The sequence below is a fragment of the Corvus moneduloides genome, chromosome 6 (assembly GCF_009650955.1).
Source record: "Corvus moneduloides isolate bCorMon1 chromosome 6, bCorMon1.pri, whole genome shotgun sequence".
Taxonomy (NCBI): Eukaryota; Metazoa; Chordata; class Aves; order Passeriformes; family Corvidae; genus Corvus; species Corvus moneduloides.
This window is the reverse complement of record NC_045481.1, coordinates 27,789,958-27,810,373: the sequence shown is the minus strand read 5'-3', so window position 1 is coordinate 27,810,373 and position 20,416 is coordinate 27,789,958. Positions and strand designations below refer to the sequence as shown.

The 20,416-nt window shown below is 37.3% G+C and overlaps 1 protein-coding gene across 1 annotated transcript in view; it reads left to right on the top strand.

The window, feature by feature from the left end:
* The window catches only part of SCFD1 (sec1 family domain containing 1), a 52,670-nt gene that overhangs the window by 604 nt on the left and 31,650 nt on the right, over positions 1-20,416 (top strand). Inside the window, exons 2-11 of the mRNA XM_032112057.1 lie at positions 4,563-4,633; positions 5,318-5,406; positions 6,378-6,468; positions 7,192-7,314; positions 8,390-8,477; positions 12,158-12,247; positions 13,390-13,445; positions 14,421-14,506; positions 16,256-16,355; positions 19,500-19,639. Coding sequence (XP_031967948.1) covers positions 4,563-4,633; positions 5,318-5,406; positions 6,378-6,468; positions 7,192-7,314; positions 8,390-8,477; positions 12,158-12,247; positions 13,390-13,445; positions 14,421-14,506; positions 16,256-16,355; positions 19,500-19,639 — 934 coding nt within the window. The remainder of the gene's footprint in view (positions 1-4,562; positions 4,634-5,317; positions 5,407-6,377; positions 6,469-7,191; positions 7,315-8,389; positions 8,478-12,157; positions 12,248-13,389; positions 13,446-14,420; positions 14,507-16,255; positions 16,356-19,499; positions 19,640-20,416) is intronic.

The following is a 20,416-nucleotide window of genomic DNA, read 5'->3' as shown; positions in this document are numbered from 1 at the left end:
AGCGTGTGCTGACCCTCAAGAAACTGAGAATACGATATTAACAACTAAACTGATTGTGCATTAGGATTTCTGCGAGTAAAGGATTTGTTATTCCATCCCTTCTTACACATGGGTGAGAATCCTTAATTGATTCTTCTCTACCTTGATGCTGTTTTGTAAAGCCTTGAACATACTCCTAAAGCACAGGGGATGTCATCTCTGTAGTCCTCTACTTCCCTTGCTTGCAAAAGTTGTAGTCAGTAGTTGAGCTGTAATCATGTCACTTTCTCCTTGACAACTGTCACAGTCTCTGTGGACCTTAAATATTTACTAGTATGCTTCACTTTTTGGTACCAGTCTGTTTTGTAATCTCATTCCTGTGGCATCTACCATTGATAGTGCTATTTGATGTTACTCTGCAGTCCTTTGCTTATCTTCTCTTTGCTGTCTTTCTGATAAAGCCCATTTTCTTTGAGCTCATATTCTGTACAGCTTTATTCTTTTCTATTCTCTTTCACCACGTTCATGGAGTGGTTTGGGTTGAAAGGGACCTTGAAGATCATCTCATTCTAATTCACTGCCTGCTATGGGCAGGAACGCCTTTCACTAGATCAGGTCGCTTAAAGCGCCATCCAGCCTGTCCTTGAACACTTCCAGGTATGGGGTATCCACAGGTCTCTGTACAACCGGTTCCAGAGCCTCACCAACCTCATAGGGAAGAATTTTTACCTTGTATCTAATCTAAAGCTACTCTCTTAGCTTAAGGCCATTCCCCCTTGTGTTGTCCCTACATGCTCTTGTGAAAAGTCCCTCTCCAGGATTCTTGTTAACTCCATTTAGATACTGGCAGATGCTATAAGGTCTCCCTGGAGCCTTCTCTTCTGCAGGCTGAACAAACCTACCTCTCTCAGCCTTTCCTCACAGAAGAGGTACTCCAGCCCTCTGATCATCTTAGTGGTCCTCGTCTGGACTTAATCCAACAAGTTCAAGTTCTTCTTATACTGGGCCCAAATGTGGACACGGCACTCCAAGTAGGATCTCACCAGAGGAAAACAGAGGGGGAGAATCCCCTCCCTCACCCTGCTGGCCGCACTGCTTTGGATGCAGCCCAGAGTACAGTTGGCTCTCTGGGCTGTAAGTGCACGTTGCCAGGTCATGTCATGCTTCTCCTCCACCAACACCCCCAGGTCCTCCCCAGGGTTGCTGTAAATCCATTCTCTGCCCAGCCTGTATTTGTGCTTGGGATTGCCCTGCCCTAGCTGCAGGAACTTGGAGTTGGCCTTGCTGAACTTCCTGAGGTTTGCACAGGCCCACTTTTCAAGCCTGTCAGGGTGCCTCTGGATGGCTTCTCTTCTCTCCAGCTTATTGAGGAGGAATTTCTTCGTGGAAGGGGTTAAACATTGGAATGGACTGCCCATGGAGGTGGTAGAGTCACCATCCCTGGAGGTGTTCAGCTGGACATATCACCTGGTGCTGTGATCTGGTTGACAAGGTGGTGATCAGTCAAAGGTTGGACTCACTGATCTTGGAGGTCTTTTCCAACCTAAATGACTCTGTGATTTTGTGACCACACACAGCTTGATGTTGTTGGCAAACTTGCTGCAGGTGCACTCAGTCCCACTGTCCATGTCACCAACAGTTGTTACTTGATTATTTCAGTCAGCCTTTACACATGAATCCATGTTGTCTTCTGTTGGGAGCTAGATTCAACAACTAAAGGATACTCAGAAAAATGTTTCTTATGATTTAGTGATGGTATTACCATGCATGTGCACCATCTGTTGTGACCTTTATGCTGGTTCATAACCAGGATTGGTTTCATAACCAAAGCATATCATTGTGCAAGCACAGTAAAAACACGATCCTTGCCCCAGAGAACATTTAGCATTAATGTAAATGAAATGGCAGTGTGAATACAAAAAAAGAAACTTGGACACTTGCTGAATGTTAACATGATTGTCACAGCACATTACTAGTCTGATTACTCTTTCTTAGCAGAGAGCTTATGCCAAGTTTTACTTTAGATGATAAACTCTGCAATGTAGCTGCTTCAGCTCTAGCAGTTCCAAAGTACATAGCCATACAGCTTTATATAAAATTGTTCATATGACTGAAGATGTCACCAGCAGTGAGGTGCCAAAGAATCCAGGAGCAGCCTGTAATCAACTTTCAGGGCTGCCTCCATGGTCTTTAAAAAACAAGAAAAAAGTATGAAGCAAGTGGAAGGCTGGAGTGCAGCAAGACTCAGAACTCAGTGCTAGCTTGGATTTTCCTACATTCGTGTTTCCCTGCTAGTAATGTCATTTGAAAGGGCAGTACACAGGAGGAAGCAGGACATCAGAAACACTGCCTGGCCATGGATAGAGGTGGTGTTAGGAAAGCCAAAGTTCTACTGAGGTTGAGCTGTGCAGCATGTATCTAAAGAAAGGAGAAGTGCTTCTGATGTAGCATTAGTAGCAGAAATGTGAGTAAGAAAAAATGTTGGATCATTGCTAAATGGAGCTGGTCTTTTAGTGGTGATAGACACAGATAGGGCTGAGGTAACCAGTGCTGCTTTTGCTTCAGTCTTCACCTACAAATGCTTCCAGGCCTTAGTGTCACTTTGGAGTCAATCATTGAGTGAATCCTATTGGAAGATACTTCACATCACATAAAGGAAAACGCATGCATGAATTTATGTATGGTAAATCATGCCTGACCAGCCTAATTACCTTCAGTGATAGAATGACTGGATTTATAGGCAACAGGACAGTAGAGTATGTGATTTACCTTGACTTCAGCGAAGCTTTTGACACTGTGGTGTTACAGCCAAGTTAGGGTATCATGGACTACATGAACGAACAACCAGCTACATTAAAAAAACTGGTTGGATGGTCAGGCTCAGAGAGTTGTAATTAATCAGACATAATTACCTAGAGGCTGGTAACAACTGGAGCACTGCATGAGTGTATTCTGTGACCTCTCCTGTTTAAAATGTCTGTCAGTCACCTGGAGGACAAGTCAGAGTGTAGTCTGATTAAGTGTGCAGGTGACAGCAAACTAGGGAAATCTCTTCTACTTGAGGGCAGAGCTGCCATTTAGAGGCACCTAGATTGGCAAGAGGAATGGGCAAGCAGAGATCTTATGAAATTTAACAATGACAAATGTAAATTCCTGCACTTGTAAAGGAAGAACCCCTTGCACGTACAGGCAGCAGTGTAGGGGGTTGCCAGACCAGAGAGCATCTCTGTCGAAAAGGCTTGTGAGGGGTCCCAGTGGACCATTAGCTGGAGGGAGTCAGCAGGACTACCAAGGTGGTCAGGGTCTCTGGTGAGGCTGTAGCACTAAAGCTTGTTCTGTCTGGAGTTTTGTCCAGGTGGCTTCAGGGTGGACCCTACAGCAGCTCCCCAAGACCTATGGGCAGCACTGAGAAGATGGAACCACGCCCCTTTGTAGTGGTGTATGGCAGTAGGGTGAAGCACAACAGGCATAAATTGCATAACATAAACAAGGTGTTCAAACTGGATGTCCGGAAAAGCTTTTTCTCCTCAAGGACAATCAGTGCCACAGATTGCATAGTGTGGTTGTGGCATCTCCATCCCTGGAGACTTGACTGGATAAAGCCCTGAGCAGCCTGGCCTAGCCTCAGAGCTGAGCCTCCTTGGGCAGGAGGTTAGACTGGAGGTCTTCCAAGGTCCTCTCCAGCCTGACATGACCTGTGATGCTGTAGATCCCAAGAACTGCACTGAGTATGTTCATTCAGCCAGAGTCAAAAGTTAATAGTTTCTGCACTCTCCATTTATGAGCTAAGTGGTATACATCGCTCTAATCTCTGCAGGTTTTTCCTCTTTGCAAAACTCTGTGATGATTTTGTTACGAGTTTTAAGAGAATAGCCACTATAGCACATATAGTCTGCTGCTGCTAGTCAAAAGTTGGGAGATCAGCACATACTGTGTTGTTTAATCAGATAAATGAGGAAGGATTCATTATATAATAGATTTATAAATTAGTGGTAGGTGAAGCAATCTGCTTTGGTCTGTATGGTGAATGGAAAGTTTAATTAAAAGTTCATTCCTGTTTCAAAGAGTTTTCCTGCTGCAAACTAAGGCTATTTTTGTACCCCTTAAACTAGCAATTTCTTCATGTGAGTTCTCAAAATCTTTCAAACTGTGTACTGATTTTAGTCAGGCATAAAGGTATTTTTTGTTTGGTGTGTACAGTGTTGTTCCTGTGGGGTAGGAAAAGCAGATCGGGGAATAAAGCAAACTAGTTCCCACTGGACAGAATGCACCTTCAGGAAGATACTGGAATTATTTTTAAGGCAAACCATGTTAGAATGTAGCTTGTATAACTAAGAAGAGTTAGTGTTTTAGAACTTGCTTATTTTCTTTTTGCAGTGTCTTCTGGAGCCCATAAATTCTAGCTGATGTGAGCCACCTGTCAGTCAAAGCTGCATAAAAATAATGAAAATGTGATTTCTTGCATTTATATTTTGTGATGGTTTTCCTCTCAAATGAAATGTATAATAAAACCCTGCTAACGTGTTTAATCGCTGTTGGTCAAGTGTAAAGAGATTAAAGCATTATTTGGCTTTATTTTCCAGTGGCTTTGAAACGTATGCTGAACTTCAATGTTCCTCCTGTTAAAAACAGCACAGGAGAACCAGTGTGGAAGGTAAGAACTTTTGGAACCAGAGTAAGAGAATTTTATAGTGTTCAGAAAAGTTCCAATTTGCAGATTTTAGCTAAATCAAGTTCATCTGTCTTACGTTATTAACTTGTGCAAAATTTTTTTTCCTGTATTGTAAATACACAAAATTGAATATCAGAACTGCTGAAAAAATACCTGAGTCAGAAAGAAGCCCAATGGAAGAACTATTGATAGCTTGAAAAAGCTGAGCTCAAGCTAGCTTTATTACCTTTAAAATTACTTGTAGTTCATGAGGAGTTGACATTCTGTCTCTTCATCTGTTTTCTTTTTTCACTAATTCCTTTTTTCTCTTACCTGATTTTCCTGTTGTTCTCTCCCAAATGCAGTCAGAAAAACTGCACATACAATAACAAATTTCTGACAGCAAACTCTTGTTTGACAAGACATTTTTCAGGAGATGGAAGTGATGATTCTTTTTCCCCCTTTATCACTGAGGGGTATTTTTGGTTTTTTCATATTTTATTTATTTGTAAGCACAAATGGAAGTCCTTGACAAATGAATGATTTATTATAAATTGGTAGATGTTTATTTCTTGAAGCACTTTTCAGGTTAGAATAGTAGTTCCCTAAACCTGAATTCCTGTATCTACTGTATTCTACAGCATCCACTTTTTACAGCACTTTATAAGATGATGTGTATCTGTTCAGGTTCTCATTTATGACAGATTTGGCCAAGATATCATCTCACCTTTGCTGTCAGTGAAAGAGCTAAGAGATATGGGGATCACTTTGCATCTGTAAGTACTTTTAAAAAATTGGGAATACTTTTCTAAAAAGAACATTTTTTAATGTTCCCTAAAATAATGAACAAATCAGTGAAAAATCATTTACTAAATAACTGCTAAAATAAAGATTATACACTGACTTGTTCCTAAAATCAGATGGCATTATTCAGAATCAGGGAGTGAAGATATAATTCCAAACACTGTTCAGTAGGATTTCTTGCTCGGTTCAGGAGGCCCTTGTTCAAAAATAAAAATTATCCAGTAGGTGTTCTTTTGGAATTTGTCTGTACAAATCCTTCTCTAATAATACATGTTAAAATTATATTGGCACAAACTGTTTCATGAGACTGTGTATGTTCTTTGTGTATCTTTTTACACATAGATTTTACTTGTCTGCTGTCAAACATATGAAATCTATAAGTATTATTTTAAGAGATTTCTCATTTCTTTTTCACCAGATTCCATTTACCTAGTCCACTGTCATTCCTTAGCTGTGGTAATAGTAGTGAAGAAACTTTGAACATACATTTATTTTTTTACAAGTTTATTAACTTTTGCTAAGTGAAGACTAGAAATGGAAGCACAGTTTAATATGCTGACACATCAGCAGAAACGTGAGAAAAACATCTAAGCACCTTGCCTTTGAGCAGGAAAGGCAAGTTTAATAGAATGAAATATACAGTGGTTTTTTACCATGTCAACAGTTCACATATGAACTTTGTGGATGCAGTATTTTAGCTTCCTCTTGAAGATTTTTAAAGCCTTTTTTCAAGCTTTGAATAAACTTTGAAAACATCTATTAATATATTCAGCCAAAATATATACAAATGTGATTTTCTTTCTTGCTAAAACTCTGGCTAAATATAGAAAGAAATTGTAGGAAATTATATTTGTCTGTACAAATAAATAGTTACTTTAACTTGTATAATTTTACACATATCAGAGAAACAGCACGTTAGAGATGTCTTTTTTCTTACTGTCAGGCTTTTGCATTCAGATCGGGATGCTATTCCAGATGTTCCAGCTGTTTACTTTGTAATGCCAACAGAAGAAAATATTGACCGAATGTGCCAGGTAACTTGCATGTGTAATGTTTCAAAGGAGTCCACACAACAGGGTGTGTGAAGGAATCCTGCACTCACCAGAGTGTGACTGTTATTAGCACATACTTTTCAGAAAAATATTACCCAAAATATTATGCAAAACTTCAATTTCCCAGCGAGTAGAAGGGTGAATATATCAGGAGGCAGTGGGTACAAATACTCCATTTAACATTAGAAAAAGTTATTTTAATGAGGGTGGCTGAACACTGGAACAGATTGCCTGGACAGTTTGTGGAGTCTCTGTCCTTGGAGAGGTTCACAACCTGACTGGACACAATCCTAAATCACCTGCACAGTTTGATACTGCTTTGAGTGGGAAGACTGGATTAGGCTAATCTCAAATTTTCACATTCCTGGGAAGGAGATGGAAGGTTGACATCTTTGCCAAAGGAAGGAGAAGAGCAAAGGATATTTTTTGGTCAGCAGTAAGGTGTGGAATAGTAATTGCTGTCTTTCAGCTTAAATGTCATTTCCTGTTGTTTTGCAGTTCTGTGTTAGGTTGTTTATATCTGGACATGTAATCAAAACACTGTGTAAAGAGCTGTATGAAGAGACAGCTAAGCACTTCTGAAGATTTAGTTTGACTGTGGATAACTTTAACATCACATAGTAAAAGTATGATTTCTTCTTTTAATTAGTCAGGAATGTATTAGTACTTATTCAGGAAAAGTGCTGTGATTTTTCTTTCTTTTAGGATCTTCGAAACCAGCTTTATGAATCTTACTATTTAAACTTCATTTCTGCCATTTCGAGAAGTAAACTGGAAGATATTGCAAATGCTGCTATAGGTGCTAATGCAGTAACTCAAGTGGCTAAGGTAAGAAAGTCCCCCAGTCCCTAATGTTAATACCATTACAGGTGTTACTGTATTCTTATCTTCAGGCATGCTGGGGAAAAAACAGAACCTACAGGCATCCCAGTAATGCAGCTTAGTACCATACTTCAGCTGTCATTACTCCAAATGCTGCAGGACTTTTGTGCTGAATGATAAGAGGAGAAATAACAGTGGTTTCAGAGTATTCCTGATCTCATCAGCTGAATGAGTGCTTTCAGTGCATATATCTTGGGGTGGGGTTTTAGCTCCTAAATACACAAAAAAAGCAGTGTGAGTGCAGTTCTCATTTGAAATAATATTTCATATATGCACACTTTTTTACACTCCTATACCTCTGTGATTTAACGGCATGTTTTAGGGATTTACTTTTATTTTTGTTGAATGGCTGTACCAAAACCTGGAAATTATTAAGTAATAAATACATTCACTTTTTCTCACTCTGATAAGTACTAGTGGCATGAGAGAAAGAACCCATTGTGAAATAAAATGAACACTACTAGTTTTGTTTAAGCCTTAGGTCGTCAGCAGCAGGAAATTGCTGTAGCACTGAAAATTAACTTTCCTAAATCTGTTTTTTGGCTGTGATGTCTCATTAATACTTTGTGCTATAGAGAAGTTTAACTTTTTCCCGAATGTACAGGTGTGTTACAGAAAAGTTAGAAGTCATGAGTTGTAATATCTTACTGTTCAGATATTGCCCTCTTTCCTCTCTCTTGCCTGAGAGCTCAGTGCTGATTATGTTGTAGTCCTTCGTATTCATAAAAAGTGAACCTACAATAATGAAATGTCCTCCATATGCGTTTTTTCAGTCATACTTGGCTACTAGAACTTTGTCCACGGAAACAGTTGGACAGTTCTGGCACTTTTCAGTCCTCTTAATATTTTGTGTTAATCATTGAATCCTTACACAAGCTTTTTAATTCATAAATTATATCTTGCATTTATTTCTTTGAATAGGTATTCCTGTAAAATGTTCAAAATTAAGTAGCAGTTAATCACATATTTTTTTGTTATGCTTCACTCTGGACTATTCTGACCATTATTCCTTGATTTCTAGGTGTTTGATCAATATCTTAATTTTATTACTTTAGAAGATGATATGTTTGTACTGTGTAACCAAAACAAAGAACTTGTTTCATATCGTGGTAAGTAAATTTATATGGAAATTATACCAGAATGTCTGAAGTTGAAATTTACTTTTGAATTTGTAGCTAATAACCAGCAATTACTTCATTTTGCTTTGATCTGCTCAGAATTCAGGATAACCTGTTAGATGTATAAAGTCATGAAAGAAGCAGTTCTTAGATACTCATTTCAGCATCTTTATCACATGGTGATTGGGATACTGAGAAATAAATACGTATTTTTAAATAACAAAGGAAAACTGTGGTATAGACATTTATGGATAATAACACTTTTTATACAAGGAATAATGTTGGAAAAATTACATATTGTTTTCACATTAGATAGTCACTATGGATGGGAAAGGGCATTCTAGACAATAAGCAATGCTGATTGCTTCTGCAAGCATGTGAGCCAAGCATGTCAGCTTCTTCACAAAGTTTCAGAGTTGCAAGTGAAGTCAGCCTCCTGGAACTCTTTTTCTTCTCAAGACTTCTGTTCAACTTGATTTGGAACCTAGCGGGAAAAGCAAGTGGCTGCCTTAGGTCTGTTGCTTTGGTGCTATGGCAGCTCAAGTCAACATACATACTAGTTGTCATTATTATCCACGTGATCTTCCTCCCTCCATTGTGCTGATTTTATGTACTCCTCTGACCCATTAATTGTGATAAATGTACAGGGAACTACCACTCCACCACTTCTGCCCCTTACTCTGGATGTTACAGGGTATGTTGTCTTGCTGCCTCTGCTGTAGTTTCGTTCTTCCTCTCCTCCAGAGAACCAGTAATTTCTGAGCTGCAGTGTGTGTTTAATTGACTCTTTCCTTAGAAAATACCAACTCCTTTGTGTGATGTACAAATGCGATGCAACGGAAGAAGCAAAAGTTAAGACAGTCCTATTTTTGCAGCAGCTCCTCATTACTTTAGTATAGTCACAGTGTCACACAGCTAATTCTTGGTGCGTGGAATACTCCCTAGTGACCAGGTAGAGATGAGAAGTCTCTGTATGTATAATATTTGGCAGTGAGCTTTTTCTCCTCTCTTGCCCAATATCCAAAGTCAGTACCTTTCTTTAAAACCGGATCAATAATACTGAGTTGTGTCTCACACTGGGGATTGATTCCATTGGCAGAGTGAAGGGCATTTTTGTTTGAAAAGCAGACTTTATTTTTTTCACTAAAACCTGATGTTAAGAGTTTTAAAAATAATTGTTTTGTGATGCGTTCCTGTGTATATAAAGATACTTAATTGACTGTCATAAGATTGCTTGTGCTAACAAGGAATTTGAATTTAAATGACTGAAAACGTTTTGCACCCATCAGTTTCTATCTGGCTTGTTTTCCTCTCTGGGGCCGCTGAAATTTGCCACCATGTTTAAACCAATGTAGAAGTGGGCTGTTTCCAAAAGCTCATGGAACAGAAACCTGATCTCCCACAGAGAGTGATGAGTTTTCCATTAGAGCTCAGTGGCTGATCTGTCTTATTGTGTGAGTTCTAGATCTGACACAGACAGTCAGTAGGAGTGCAGAGGTGAGGAAGAAGTGGGCTTTTTTGCCTGTGGAGAGTATAGCAGGAGACTGCCGGTTTCATCATCTACAAAAGTCAGTGTAAATCTGAGGGTACTGAGTGATGGCTGCTGTTCTTGCAGCAGCACTGCCGCGTGCCCACGAATGTATCTGAATGGGTGAACCAAGAGCAGATATAACAAAACAGGTTAAATTTCAGTTCTGTGATTTCTTGGCTATATGACTGCTTTTACAGAGAGGTAATGTCAGGACAAATAAGCATGATAAAATCCTTCAATTATGTGAAAGACTTTCGTAGACAGAAGGGGCATAATACATGCCCTTTGTTTAGTAAGGGACAAGAGGTGATGAGTTTAAATGCAACAAGAAAGTTTCTGACCAGATATTAGGGGCACTTTCTAATTTTAAAAATAGTGAAATATTAGATTACCTGTAAATGTTATGGTATTTTTATGTCTGGGAAGCTATTTGAATTGGTTTAGATGCAGAAATTACATGGGTTTAACTCATCTTTGGAAAGGAGGACCAACTAGATAGTCCCTCAGGCTCTCTCTGGTTCTGTTTCTCTAAGACTGTGTAGAAGAAAGAATAAATGAGTAATATTGGTATAAAGTTGATATTTGAGATATGCTGTTTCATGCTATTTGAATGCATCTTTACCATTCTTTACAATTTGATTGAATTTTGCAGTACAACAGAAAAATGTAGGAGACCTATGCTTTCTTTTCTGTAATAGATGCATTCCCCATAACCTTCTTAGAGTGGAGAGAGAGAAATGTATAGAAAACATGGTAGAACATTTTACCAAAAGATTCTTAATGAAGTTTCCCAAAGGTTGATCTAAGGAGCAGTAATACTGAGTATCTGTGTTGGTTGCTATGGTACAAGAAAAGGAATGTGCTCATAAAATGTGCATGTTAGACAAAATTAGAAGGCACTGACAGTATGCAGATTACAGGAACATCAGAAATGAGTACTTTAAACATAATAACATGATGGGAATTAAATTTTAGAATTGGAAAAGGCAAGAGAGTAAAAGTAAGGTTTTTTCACCCCTATAAACTGGGAGAGCATTAGTTGGAGATAAGTACAGAATTATAGCCCCAGTGAATTTCAAAGCTTTGTCATTACAGAAAAATACAGATTTTGGGAATGGTCTGCCTTTCTTGGTGCTGGTATTTCAGAAACTTGAAACTTCTATTGCTGCTGTCAGCCTAGTCAAAACTTTGGCTTGCTAAGTATAGTTGCTGAAATATAATCCACATCTCTAAAGTTCTTAGAGGAGAAAAGATGGGGGGGGAAAAAAGCACCTTTAAAGTTAGAGAATGGTTATGGCTGGCCATGCATAAATTTAGAATGGAAGGCTTATTAATGTTTAGAGCTTTGAAATTAATTTTTGAAGAAAGAGGATATGACAGATAATTATGAGAAAAATTTTTAAAGGTAAAGTAAAACAAACAAGGATAGAATTTATGGCATGAATCCTGAGATAGTGCTTGACTTGAGGTCTGTGATAAGATTTGGTTTGATGTTGCCTGTTGGCTCTTATATTCTTGTCAGGGTTAGTTACTTAAGAGAAATGTTGCTGCATGTCTTCTGTTCTGACGTAAATGTGGGAGGGAAATCTCTCTTTCCTGTCAAGTAAAATGTTTTATAACTTGGGAATTACCCCTAATCTAGAGACTGACAGTAAATTTATGAGAAAAAAAAGGAATCTCGATACAAGAGGTGGGATTTAGAAATTCTGAATATAGATAACTACATACTATAATTAAACTACACAGGTAATTTTTGAGGATTTTTTTCCTGAAAAATGTTTGTCGAGTGGATGGCCATTTCTCTTCTAGAACATGTTTCTTAGTAGGTTTTTTGTTAATGCAATACTAACACAATCCAAAAGATAACATATGCAGTCAGAGAGACTTGGAAATGATTGTGTAGTGTTTGACCTTATACAGCAAGCATTAATTAAGTTCTCCCAATTTTTTTCTCAAAAAAAAAAAAAAAAAGGGGGTGGAAACTAATAGATGTGCTAAGAGGGGCATTTCAGGATGTAATCTCTTCTGCACCAAAATCTGTTGACTACTAACAGCCATCAGATTAGAAGAGATTTGCCTTCTCAGTATTAAAGTGGCATGAACTTATTTAACCCTATTTTTTTTTTCCACACTGTTTTAGCCATTAACCGACCAGATATAACAGACACAGAAATGGAAACTATAATGGACACTATTGTTGATAGTCTCTTCTGTTTTTTTGTTACACTTGGTAAGTTTCCAAATTCTAGCATATTTTCCGTATTCAGTGAGATAACTAGAAGTCTAGTGATTTCATATAGAAAATTAAATGCAGAATTCAATCTGTGACCAAAATCTCAATAATTCACAGAGTGGGATAATGATCTTGCTCAAATTATTGCTTTATATCACTGTAAAGTACAATAAGGGCTGTCCTTCATGGGATTTGAGTCTTAGTCTTCAGTATGAATGGGAGAAGAATACAGAAATGCAAAGGTTTGGGTTCACTGTTTTAACAAAATCCTAGTTTGCAGTGAAGATAATAGTGCTTTGAGTTTGGATTTGTCATTCTTAAAAAAAAAAAAACAAAACCAAAGTTTTAAAAAAAAACCCACTGCAGAATTAGAAGAAAAAAAGCTCCTCTCACAGACCCTGCAAAGATCTAACTGAAATAACTCCAGGAATAGGAAGATATATTAAGTTTGCTTATTTTATTGTGAGTTTCCTTGATGCTTAGCTGATACATTTTTCATGTGATGACATTTAACTTAAGCTCTAACTGAAACTGGTCTGTCTGAGATAGCTGGCCTACAAGGGGAGTTGGGGATTGCTGTGGGGCAGTCTGTTCAAGGGAGATTTCCTTGGACCTATTCAGTTCTTTCAAGTGTTAGTTGATACAAATTGAATGTTTTTCCTCCGTCACTTAAACTGTATGGTTTTGGAATTTTCCTATTTGTATAGTAAATATTTCAAAACCTGAAAGCCAATGGAAAATGTGCTTTTGAAAATAGCATTACCATGCAGTGAGTTGTAACAGATATATTGTGCTGGTGGTGGTGGCATAATACTTACTACTGTGTTCAAGGGACTTCTAACCTTTTGAAAAATAACTTTTAATGCATCTGTACAAGATAGTTTGTCCCCTCCACAGTACATTAGCTTTCTTTCTAGTATACACTGTATTTCTCATAAATTGCTGTCTGGGGTATTCACTTACTTTTGTAAAACTCTATTTAATATTTGTATATAGCATTTTTTGTTTCATAGATAAAGACTGCAAGAGAAAAGTTTGTATTTAATCTCAGAATGTTAGTAAAAATTATTTATAAAAAGTAAAGTAATACAGAATCTGAAAATTACAATGCATGTAGAAGTCAATGTATCTTTTATTAGGCGCTATTCCTATAATCAGATGCTCAAGAGGAACTGCAGCTGAAATGGTGGCAGTGGTAAGAACTGTTTTTCTAAACACCTGTCATTGCTTTAAAACTTTCCAAACATTACTTTGACTTTTCTCGGTACTAGGCAGAGATCTAGTGTCATTGTATCCTTTTCCTTGTAGAGGAAATAAAACTGGAAAAGAGATACATCCATTTTCCTTTCTCGGATTTCAGTTCCATGGAACTTCTGTAGAAACTGTAATGTTAGGGAATCAAATTATGAGAAACTTAAATAATAATTCCTAAGCTAGAGTTTATCAAGATTTTCTGACAGACATTATAATTAAGATGCATCCACACAGTTTAAAAAGTGGCTGTCAGGCCTGTGTTACTCTCTGTGTATCAGTAAGACATTTTTACCTATCTTGCTGGGAAACCCTGTAAGTACAAGAGGTTTTTAGTATATCAAATTAAACTGACATTGAATTTGATCATCAAATAGGGATAAAATGACTAAAAGAAATCACAATTAGCAATCTCTACAGAACTGTCTTCATTAGGAGTCACTGTGGTTCATTTCTTCCATCTTCTTTGCATCTTCTTTGTCAGTGAAATGATAATACTGATTAAACCTAAGCATACAGTGTGCATACACTCATATTGAGGAAAATCTCATTTTTATAAAACAATTGTGGGGCAGTGTCTGACAGCCCAATTTACTGCTTCTGCTGTGGTTCCCTCTTGATGCCTCCTACTGGTGTTTTCTACTTGCATGTTTAGGGAAAAGGTGCTAATTGTCTGGCAGGAGATTAGTAGGCATAGAGGAAACATCTTCATTGTAGTCCTGGACATCGATATAAATGCTGGAGGGAGAAAATAGATGTAAGATTTCATTCTTTCCCATGTGCACTGGACCTAATCTTCCTGCAGTGAAGACATTTATAAACTACAAAAACAGCACAATAAGCCTTTTAATGTTGATCATGTAGAGAGGTTAGGAAGCCATTGGTTTGTTAAAAGTGGTTCTGTTTTTCCCCTCCTTAGAAATTGGATAAGAAGCTCAGAGAGAATCTAAGAGATGCCAGAAACAGTCTTTTTACAGGTGACACACTTGGAGCTGGCCAGTTCAGGTATTGTGTTAGTAATTTTATTTTTCATATTTCAGTTGTCTTGGTAAGTCACCACTGTATTGAAAACTGTATTGACATGGATGTGGTTCAAATTCTGTATTAAAGGAATTTACATACTTTTAAGGGAGTTTTCCCATCTCACAGCATAACCCATTTTAAAACTTCTATAACTAATAAGAGTATGGTCCTAGGACAGTAAGTCAAAAATTATGTTATGAACCAGTTAATTTTGTTCAGCCTCTAAACCCAGCAAGAGCCAAACTTCTGCAAATACACTCTGTTTACAGGACCATGAAATGCTGTCGCGTGCCTGAACATATCTCTTAGCAAAAGAACATATCTCCTTTGAAAGAAAGAAGGACCCATTTTCTTGTCTGTGAACAGTGTTACCAGTTTAGTTATGTCAAAAGCAAGTGTTTCTCAGCTGATCCCCCTCTTGACCAGAGGAGGACTGCTTGAGGACTACCACTGGGATAATTAAGGTCTGTTAAAGTCTTGACCATTTGAATCCTTTAAAGATGCTTGTGTGCATCTGATAATGTGTTCTCAGTAGCATCCCTGTATACTGTTGCCCCCAGATAGCTGAATACTCCACAGGCTGCCTTAGGAAGGTGTATTATAGGAGTTTATACTGTACATGGAAAAGAGGACATGTATTGGCAAGACTGTAGCTGAAGGAAGTTTATAATCTCCTAACTGGGTATAAAACAGTCATCATACTTTTATCTCAGATTAAAATCAGAACTTGGATAAAAGGCACAAAAACATCAAAGCTGGCAAAAGGAATGAGCTTGAAAGGAGAGAGAATAGTTGTGAAATACCAGTTTCTTCATTTTCATGGGAAGTGAATTGTAAGCACTGCTTTTCCTTCAGAGGCGTGGCTTGTTTTCCTGGTAGTGTAGCATCATTGCCCTCAAAATTAAAATGCAAGGTAAAGGAAGCTTAGGAAAGTTTAAGCAGTTGAATGGCTTCAGGTCTCTAGTTTGGTTTTTCAGAATCAGGTGACTAAGGTTTTTGAGATTATATATTTAAGTGAATATACTTTAAGGAAATCCAGAGCATGGAATTTAAATGCTTTTACTCTGTTCAAAGGCACTTTAACTGGCATGTTTGCAGAAATAATGTACTTAAGAGAAATATATGTAATAATGTTCTGTCAGCTCACAGTCTTGCTATCTTCACTATAAATTTTTCATGTAGCTGTAACTCAAGACCTTTAGGCATGAATGCATTCTTTTACCACAAAATTGGGTACTGATGGAATTACCACAGTGCGTCTCAGAAGTTCATAATTTATTTTTTTATGGACTTTATATACAAGCAAAGAGAAAAATTAACTTAAAAACCCTTGGAAGTGAGATTTTATGTTTGAGGATTGTAATGGGAATTAAATATTACCACTGAAACGGTTGTTTGGAACTCAAATGTGTATCCACACAAAGGTGTATTGGTTAATACCTAAAAAGCTAGTTGCTGTTCAGTGTTTTGACTTCTGCTCAGTATTTATATAGTGGTAATTTCACTTAGTACAAAATAAAATAATACTTTTATCATTACTAAGATTTGATTTGTGTAATTTATCATAGTGATCAGACCCAGTGACTTTGGGGCAGGCTGGAGTAGCTCAGCAGTAGGCAGTTTTGCTTTTATCTTGAAATATGATAGAGGAGGTGGCTGATATCACTCAGGATGTTACTGGGATGTTTTAACCATGTTTAAAGAAGTACTAACAAAGTGTCATCTTTTCAGCTTCCAAAGGCCCCTATTAGTCCTTGTTGACAGAAACATAGATTTAGCAACTCCTCTACATCATACTTGGACATACCAAGCTTTAGTTCATGATGTTCTGGTAAGGATAAATCTGATTTTGTTACCAAAACTATTTTTTCACTCAGTTTGTTGTTAAACTTACTACCAGATTCTCTCTTAATCCAAAATCTGTTTTGTCTTTTTTATTTGGAAGTTGTTTTAGTAAAGAACAACTTGGAAGATTTTCTCTAGAAGTTTTATTTAGCAATAATTTCTAAAATATTTAAGAAGTTGAAATCTTGATATCATCTAAAGATAGCTAATTCAGCAATCCTGCCTTTTTCTTCAGTAGCTCATGATCTGTATGTTATGTAATAGCCAAGCTCCATTAAGTGCAATTCAGCTTTGAAAAAGAAGTGCTTTTAATGTGTTTTAAAACCAATTTTGGTTTTAGTTTGAACTTCTAAAAATACTTTTTCTGGTTTTTCTCCACAAGATGGTGCAGGTGTTCAGTGCAGAGTGGTATATGATCCTACTGTAAGGAATCTAAAACAGATTTTTAAAAAAATTTTTTTAAATATTTAGATAGCCTTAAGTTGCCTTTATTTCCTCAAGTTTATTTTATAAAACCAATATTAGAAATGTACTTGAATGATAGCTCATTCTGTTTACCTCAGATTTGTGCATTTTGTCTATAGGTGTGGAGTAAATAATAATTAAAAAAAAAAAAGTAAGAGTAATTAGTATCTGGAGGCTTTTTTTGTACTGAGACCTATTTTTGGGAATAATTTCAAAATCTACCTTTGAGAATTATTTTGGATTTATTATTGAGACTGTTAGAGGCATACATGAAATATGCACGTGCATGTATGCGCTCATCTGCAAAGTTGATGGTGAACTGTATAGCCACACACAGAGTGCATTGCTATGATGAAAATATTTCATCACTAATGGAATGCTTTAGGGCACTTGTAAATTTTATTTTATGTAATTAATTCCTTATCACAAGTCCTTTCCTCTTAAACTTAAGGGTGCTTTATACAAATAAACAATTTTTGGCCTAGTTTCTTCAGGAAAGGCATATCTTAAAAAACCACAGTTTGCACCGAGTTTTCTCCAGTAAGTGTTGAACTGGCTAGAGACTTGCAGGTAGAAGTACTGAATTTCTACAGGTTTCTTTCTGAAGTAGTGTTGGGTGGCCTCAGGCGTGAGTTGGGATAGGACTTCAGTTCATCAGGATGCAGATCAAAGGTACTGGAGGCTGAGGACAACTAGTGCTACAAACAGGGTGGGGTATTAAAACGACACTAGAAGACTTGCTCAAAGATCATTGGATATTTATCTCTACTGCATCAGGTTTCAATAGTTCTCTGGACCAACTTGTTAAATGCTGCATCTTAAAAATGAACAGGATTATGTTATTTTTAGTGAAATTGTAACCAAGTGGTCTGTGGTTCCATGAAAAGGGCAAAAGTTTAATTTCAAAACCAGTCAAGTTATTCATCTTAAAGGCAAGCCTGCAAAACTCTTCACATGCTGAGCATAATATTTCATGAAATACCTGCAGTAGTCTTTTAAGAAGCCATAAATTGTAACCATGAAAGTGTTACCAAGATGTTGATTATGTCAAGTATATTTCAAGCAAATTGGTTTTTGTTTAAGGTCTCAGTTACAATAGTCCAGGAATGCTGTGCAGTGTTGAACTACCCAGGCACAAAGTTGAGTGCTGCGTCCATTGAGATTATAACCGTGCTGTTTCTACACTTAAACAGGCTTACATAAAGAGATTCCTATTTCTAAATAAAAAACCTTTCATCAGTGGATACAGAAAAATGGGAGGCATGGATAGAAAGCCTTAAAAGGACAAAATGAGGAGTTGAAAGGAGGAACACTAATTAATAAGAATTATTTTAGGAAAACTTGTAAATGCCAAAACTAACTTGAAAACCCAGGTCACTGGTGAGTTAAGCTGAGCCAAAACATAGATCTCCATTAAAAATTACAGCTAAATTTCCAATCACATTAATTCTTTTGAAGTTTTTATCGAATATGTGTACTTGAAAAATACTATTTTTTTGCTAAAACATTAAACATCTCTTGTAAGATGAGGTCTGTGCTCATCAACTGCATGTGTTTCCTTTGAGTAGCTACTTGGTTTTGTTTCTATTCTGGCCTGGGTCATTTGTAGTGCTTAAGTCCCTGCCAAGGCATAACTAGGAACATTTTAAAACTTTATTTGACAGTTTCACTCACAGTGATCCATTTCTGTATACTTTAATGAAAATAATAAAGTGAAGTTTTATTTCTGGAAAAAATATCTATTCTAAAAGGTTCTAACAGATTCTGTGTAGTCGGAAGATTTGACTCTATCATTATTTGCCAAGCAAAGAGCACCTCTGAAATTTTAAATGTTCTTGAAAAGGGCTAGGACAAAGTCAGCAAGTGGAATACTTATTAATACTCTGTTGAAAACCAGAGAGGTAAGCTGCAGAAAATACAGAGCAGTCTTTGGCAGTGGGGGAAAGAACTAGAAGACCCACAGGGAGGGAGCTGTGTGGTGACATGTGAGCATAACTGTGTCTTCTAGCAAAGCGATGTAGTTTCTATGTTCATACATCTGTGGAAGAAGAAAAACTATATGGAAAAATAGCAGCTTTGTTGCAAAGTTTTGCTTTATCATGCATTCACTATTTTACTAGTGCTTAAAAAATTAGGGAAAGAGCTGTGAAGGTGTAGCTAAATAGTCCTCACAGTGAATAATCCTGTTGCTGATGTCATCAGCTTCTTGGCAGCTTTGACATACATGTTGTAGTTACGTGAGTGAACTTAAGCCTTATAAACACTTTTTCTGCAATATAGAAGCTTTTCTATTTCAAAGATTTGGAGTGTTTTAGAGCACAGTCTTTGCTAAGTAATTTATTTTCTATGCAGAAAACAGTGTTCAAAGTTCAGTGTCAGAAGACTGCTTGCGTATGAGATAATCAAAAGTCTTTGCTTAACATTTGTTGCCTTGTTTGGTGTTGGACTGGTCACAGTTCAGTAATTGTGAGTAATTTTGGAGTTCTTATATTTCTGTTTCTATTATCTAGTGAACTAGTAAACTGTTTCCTGCCTACTTATGAAGCTCTAATAAATAGCTGTGTTAATATTTTTTTAGAAAATATTCTCAAAGGTATTTCGTTGAGTATAAAAGACTGCATAAACAAACCGTCAAATATTTACATAAGTCTCTTCTTTATTTTAGGATTTCCATTTGAATAGAGTTAACTTGGAAGAATCAACAGGAATGGAAAGTACTCCAGCAGGTGCTAGACCTAAGAAAAAAAATAAGAAGTCCTATGATTTAACTGCATCTGATAAATTTTGGCAAAAGCATAAGGGCAGGTAAGCTGTAAAGATACACAGTTTATATTAATTTAGTCAATATAAATTCTAAGTATTCTTCATATATGGTAGTTCTGCTTTTAATCGTATTTGAAAATATCTTCTAGTTTGGGGGCTTTTTTTAAGGTGTACTGGGTCTGTCTGAAATGGTGTTCATTTCCCCACAGCAGCCCTCCCAGTGCTGTGCTTTGCATTGTTGCTAGAAGAGTGTTGATAACACACCAGTGTTTTGGCTACTGCTGAGCAGTGCTCACACAGCATCAGCGCTGTCTCCCCGACATTCCCCCTCACCAGTGGGCTGAGGGTGGGCAAGATCTTGGGAGGGGGCATTGCCAGGACAGTTCACCCAAACTGACCAAAAATATACTCCATACGACACCAAACCACACCACACCAATAGCATTCCATACCACTGTTCAGCAATAAAATCTAAGAGAAAGGAGGAGGAAGGATGCAGCCTTCAATGGCGTTTTTTAAATGTTTGTCTTCTGGAGCAACCGCTCTGCCTACTGAAGCCCTGTTTCCTGAGAAATGGCCAGACATCATCTGCTGATGGGAAGTAGAGAATAAAACCTTTTGTTTTCCTTTGCTTTCACACATAAGCTTTCCTTTTTTCAGCTGCCTGTATCTTGACCCATGACTTTGGGAGTTTTTTCTACCTTGCTTTCTCCCTGCCCAGTCTTGCTGAGGAGAGAAGTGATAGAGTCACCTGGTGAGCACATAGCATCCAGCCAGGGTCAACCCACCACATAAGGAATGATCATGGCCAGTATTCAT